The sequence below is a fragment of the Cyprinodon variegatus genome, unplaced genomic scaffold, assembly GCF_000732505.1.
Source record: "Cyprinodon variegatus isolate N-32 unplaced genomic scaffold, C_variegatus-1.0 Scaffold583, whole genome shotgun sequence".
Lineage (NCBI taxonomy): Eukaryota > Metazoa > Chordata > Actinopteri > Cyprinodontiformes > Cyprinodontidae > Cyprinodon > Cyprinodon variegatus.
In genome coordinates this window covers 405,860-411,764 of record NW_015151036.1, presented here as the reverse complement: position 1 = coordinate 411,764, position 5,905 = coordinate 405,860, and the positions used below count along the sequence as shown (strand labels likewise).

The 5,905-nt window shown below is 40.6% G+C and overlaps 1 protein-coding gene across 1 annotated transcript in view; it reads left to right on the top strand.

The window, feature by feature from the left end:
* Positions 1–3,268, top strand: part of LOC107095904 (membrane-associated guanylate kinase, WW and PDZ domain-containing protein 2-like) — a 147,610-nt gene extending 144,342 nt beyond the window's left edge. The window contains exon 19 of the mRNA XM_015392271.1: positions 592–3,268. Within this exon, the coding sequence (XP_015247757.1) occupies positions 592–1,235 (644 nt within the window). The 3' untranslated portion in view covers positions 1,236–3,268. The remainder of the gene's footprint in view (positions 1–591) is intronic.
* The last annotated feature ends 2,637 nt before the right edge of the window (positions 3,269–5,905 follow it).

Below are 5,905 nucleotides of genomic sequence, written 5' to 3'. Positions count from 1 at the left end.
CATACTCTGGTAGAAACTGTGCAATATGTTGGTAGGCCTTCACGCAAAACTTATTTTCAGCTTAATACTGACCAATGTCATTAAAGCATATTTTTTAAGGTGTTTGGAGTCAATTAAGACTTTGACTTTGTTAATTAAGAGATTAATTACATTTTCCCACAAAGTTAAGTTTAACTTTTGATTTAAAAAAAAAGAACATCAGCTTCAGATTAGTTCAAAAACCTCAATGATCCCCCCCAGAAAATATTCTGTTCTGATGAGACAAAGTGGAGCTTTTAAAAAAGTCTGTCCTCAAATATAAACTTATATTTGGTCTGATTTCAGAAGAAATACATCATACCCTTAATTCAAACATGTAGGAATGTGATGGTCCGGACGGAATCATTAGTTTTTTATTACAAATGAAATAAATCATTAAAATCCTTCTCTAATAGATCTGATACTAAAATTAGTTTGATGATCTTCAACCATTACAGAAGGCTTTCTGCTTTCCCCAGTAGAGTTAAAGGTTCATAGATGTAGTGGTGTTCTGGGTGTGTGTTTGTGTTTCTTATTTTTTGGTGTTTCTTACCATGTGTCTCTTTGTTCCAGACAATGCCGCCCCATGGGATGGTCGCCCTTCAGCCTCCCCAAGCCTGTCGGAAGTAGGCCCGCCCATCGACAGCCTCACCATGCAAACGCCTTCATCTCATTTGGCCCCGGCCCCCGACCCTCCTCATTTGCCTCCTCAGGATGCGACTCGGGACGCCGTGGCTCGAGACAGACTGGCGGAGCGTTCCAAGAGCCCCCAGAAAGCTGAGCTGCTGCCGAACAGAGACCTCATGGTTCAGGGGAGGAGAACCCCCACCAGCGGCGGCAGAGCAAAGAACGACGGTGGCAGGTCCACCCATAAGGGAAACAGGATGCAGCAGCACACTACTGATGACGAAAGGGACAAGGAGGGACAAGGCGGGGAGCCCAAACCTTCGAGGAGCACCAGAGGAAGGTCCAAGGAGAGGACTCGCTCTCCCAGCGGCTCCAAGGTCCCACACACTAACGGGAACAGCAGGGAAAGCGCAGAGCGTCGGGGTAAAGCCAGGCTCAGAGAGCCTGACGGCGACCTGGGAGTCGGCCGCCCCGGCAAGAGCACCACGGCGGGAAGGAAGGCCACGGTCTCACCCGGTCCGTGGAAGATCCCTGGATCAGACAAGCTGCCCAGCACGCTGCGCACAGGTGCGTCCACGCTCAGCAGATAACGCCGCAGCGTCCACGTTCATCCGGATCAGACCGCCACCTTCACAGCCTCCTCTTCCCATATCCTCCCACAGATATAAAAAAAAAAAAAAAACAAAGCGAGGGGGCTTATCTAGACCATGTCGTTTGAACTTTTATTTATACTACTGTATTTTAAGTTATTCTGGAGTATTATGTTACACCCACCACCTTAAAAACTGGAAAATCATCCACTTTACGGAGAAGAAAGAGCAATCAAGTAGCAGGGCGAGAACTCTGACACGTCTGAGCTGGACAGGAAACAGGCTCAGACTTTTTATATGAATATATTTACTGTTCAAATTGTTCTATTTTATGAAGTGGAATGTTTAAGAAGAAGGTTCGCCTGTTTTTTGGGGGAATGAATGAATGAAAACGTGACAGCAGAGATGAAATCCACTCATCGGCCGAGCTTTGCCTTAGAGACCATGTGGGCCTCGGTTGCTCTCAACTAATCCATCACGTGGCTAAAGATACAGTATATTATATAAAAAATATCTGCAAACGGTTTGTAAATAAGACCATCTTCATAGTGAAGAAGCTTCTAAAGAAAACTGATGGATGTTCAGAGACCCGCGGACCAGAGACCATCGGCTCAGCATCTTCATCTGCAGGTTCTGGGAGTTTCCACTGCAGCGTTTGTTTCCCGTTCTGTACGACTGTCCCGTTTATCCGTTTCTATGGTAACTGTTGTGCTTAAAGACAAAAGGACAAAGCGATTTACGAAGCCGTCGTCCCTCGGCGGCAGAGAGAATAATGATGCGTGCCTTAGACTGACGAATAGTCTGGCTGCTATAAAACACCAACTTCACAGAAATGAATTAGAAAATGTATTTTTAAATGTGATAAATAGTTAATTATATAATTTATTGAATAAATACGATAGTTAGCCCATTAGCAGAGGTCTTTTGTTTTAGCAAATGGTTCACCTTGGGTCATTGCTGTTTGTTTATTAAGATCCGACACTATTATTTACCATAAAGCAAACACTTATTCGTGTAATCAAACCAGCACCTTTCAACTCAAATTACTAAGCTTGTTAATTGTTTGTTTTTTTTAATTGGACTTGACTTTTGTTAGATATTGCTGAGGCCTCATGATTGCCTTTTATTGTTGGTTCTGTTTGCACTGTGTTGTTGGGAGAAACACATCTGTGCCAAATCTCACTTGAAGGAGGATTATTGAAGCTACATCAGGTTCTGGTCAGACCTTTACATCACAGATGGACATGATTGTTAGTTCATTTTAGGGCTTGATTACTTTAATAATTTTTGAATAAAGATACAGAAAAATATTCAAAAAAAGTGGATTGACGCTGAAGTTAAAAATAGCCATCAAGTTTAATTTACATATCCTTTGATTTAAAGTTCATTATTTTCAACTGTAAAACAAAAAAAATGCCCCACAGCATGCTACCGCCGTCACCGTGCCTGTTCTTGGATATAAAGCATTAAGTCAATTTTCAACCAGACCAAATATCAGTCATGTTTTTCTTTGTTTTTTTTTCCCATTTAAAGTTTTTAATTTTAAACTCTGACAAACCTGTCAGTTTCCAAGAGGACGTTGATCTCAAACACAAATAATGAGTCATATGTTTGGAGGAATCAAGCTAAAGCTGTTCAACCCAACTCCCTTAAGTCCTGAGGGTCTTAGTAGCAAATTCCACCTGAAATTACATATGTGAATTAAAGCAACTACTGCTCCCAAACTATGTTTGTATTTGTATGACAGAAAGGCATTGAGGATTTGTTTTTTTTTTCAGGTGGAATCACTATTTTAAATGTCATCAGTTCTGATTTATATTAAACAGAGAACAAAATGAAAAGTAAAAACTGCAAAACATCATGAAACCCCATTTGAAACTCTGGATGAACCCTCAGACTTTATAGATGCAGATCTTGACTATAAATCAAGCAAATTTGAATTGAATAAGTTGAAGCATGTTTGCTCGACAAAGGTTGTAGTGAGCAGTGTGCTAGGAGGAAATGTGATTTTGGCACAGTGGTGCCAAAAGTTAACTTGATTTGCTCCGCATATCCATCTGGAAACCTTCCGTTGAAGTAATTTTGGGAAGGGGCGAAAATACTGGTTAGCTGATTGGCCTATGTTGGTGATAGACGGGCCAAATAAACCAATCAGATCAACGAAGCATATGACGTACTAACAGCCAGGCTACTCTTGCCGAAACCAGTCGGGAGAAGAGCAAAAACATCTTTTCCTCTGAGAAAAGCCTCCAGAGCAGTGTTTTGCTCTTCTTTCAGTGAAGAAATACTCTGTAATTCCGATAAAACTTGCTCGATAGCCACGCTAACGCTAGTTTCATCGGCTGAAGCCGCCATGTTCTTTAGACTGAACTGTCGCGCTTCTTGTTGCGTCACACCTCAACCCGCCTCAAAGCCAATGCTGATTGGACGTTCGTTTGGTGAACGGCTCCAAATATTCTTTAACGGAGAGTCTCCAGACTGATCTGCGAGTGAAACCTTGAAAGCTCGCGAGATCAGGATGGTCTCACGAGGCTAGCCAAAAGTGGGCAAATTGTGCCAAATGCATTTTTCCACTCATAATAGGGAATCCGGCCGGTCCAACATGCTGATTTACATTATTGGAGACTTTCTGCATAATGCAAAGCCTTTGCTCCTAAGATTTAGTTGTTGTTTCATTCAAATTTACCAAAAATATCACCAAACTGAATAGAAAATAAGAATAACAGAGCAAGTTTATTTAAAGCATGCCGATTACATCACTTAAATGGTCGCACAATGACCTCCGACCCCTCCTTGAAAAGCTCTGAGCCTCTAGTCTCCAATGATGCCGGCCGTTAGGGGGCGGGGCTTAAAAATTAATACCTGCTGTATCATTACTCTCGCAGTCACACATTTTTAAATCTCATTTTATTTGTTTACACGGCTATAAAACAAAAAGTATTTGTGAAAAAATATTTTGAAACACGTTAAAAGTTTAAAAGCCCCATTTTGAAAGGCATGTGGATGAAACACCATGTGACTGTGTTTTGGCCAGTATCAACCCTCTGGAGAAATGTTCGATTAAAATGATACAAAGAATGTAAAAACTCTTAACTATAAAGCATGGTGGTGGCAGCATCATGCTGTGAGGCTGCTGGTATTGCAGCATTGGGTTAAACAGGTGGAAAAATCAAGAAGGTCGGCCTTCAAATCAGCACCTCGATGGTCAAAAATAATAATCAGTCTGTGTCAGGAAGCACGCCATTTTAAATGAACTCAAAAAGCAGTTAGTTTAGGTTTATAAGAGATATTTAATGTGAAAGAAATCTACTTTTATTTCTATAATTCATGTAAACGTCTGACCAGTAGAGTTTTAGGAGAGACCGGGCATTTATCTACAGTTTTAGATGAAACTGTGTTAGATAGAGGATGGTTGTGGCGTGCTCTAAATAACCAGGGTCACATTCTAATCTTGGACTCCCCCCAACAAAAAAAGCTGACCGGAGGTCACTTCCTGTTCCTGCACACCTGCAGCCTCCGCTGCTGCGAAAAGCTCAGCATTTCATCGGACGTTTTCTTTTTTCTGCATGAACATTAAGAAAGTTTAAGAACAAAGATTCCAAAGAAAACAAAACTCATACGCTACAAAAGTTCTTGTTTTAAAATTGAAAATATTTCACCAAATCCAAAGAGAAGAAATCAGAGAAAATCCTAAGAAATATGTAAAAAAAAATAATATATATATATATATAAATACAATTTTATGTACCAAAACAGAGAGATGCATCACCCTTACATTTTTTACTTTAAATGCTATTTTAACCTGAAAAAAAATCACTAACTTTGTCGTCACTAAACAAGTACGTATATAAATGACTGCAGATCATATATAGAAAAAAAGGTATTTGTTTAAATTTTAGCAGTAAACAAAAAAATTAACAGATAAATCCACTTATTTTGGGGATGAGGTGAGCGGGGATTCAAATCTTACAAGGCAATAAAGTTACCTTCCTCTGCTCTGCAACAAGAGCTTCTTAAAAGAGCAAAGGGAGACGGGGACTCATCATGTTTGCCGCTATAATCTGTATTTACACCAGAAGTGAGCTGACTGATTGTAAAACAGCATCCAGCACAGAGGGGGAGGGGAGGAAGAAGCATCATCAGCTCGTCTTTTCAGTCTCAGTCTGATCCTTGTGCAGGAATGTTTCTCATGAAATCCAGTTTGACACAGAAGCTTAAACTTTTGCACAAGTCGCTGCTTTCTCTCTCTGCGGATCCAAACTGTGAGCAGATGTCCAAGGATGTTCCCCCCCGACATTAAACCGCAGCACCCGAGCAGCTCTGTGTCACTGTGGTGTTTTAGCAGTGTGTAGACCCTGAGCTAATCTCTCCATGTAGAAGAAGTGTAACTATTGATGGTCACAGAGACTGTAAGTGAGCAACTATTTTTATTAAAAGGCAACACTATGAATATATTAACTTTTGCAACAAAAAAAAAGAAAAACAAAACATTGTTTACCTGTATTATATTCTGAAATGCTGTCAAAATAAAAATCTTGAATTGATCCAGAAGGTGGAGCTGTGTGGTTTATCTTTTGCTGCTTGTCTTCACACATCCTTTAAAGGTATTGTATACCCGCCCTTAACCTGACTCCGCCAGATGGATTTGCTCCGCATATCCATCTGGAAAC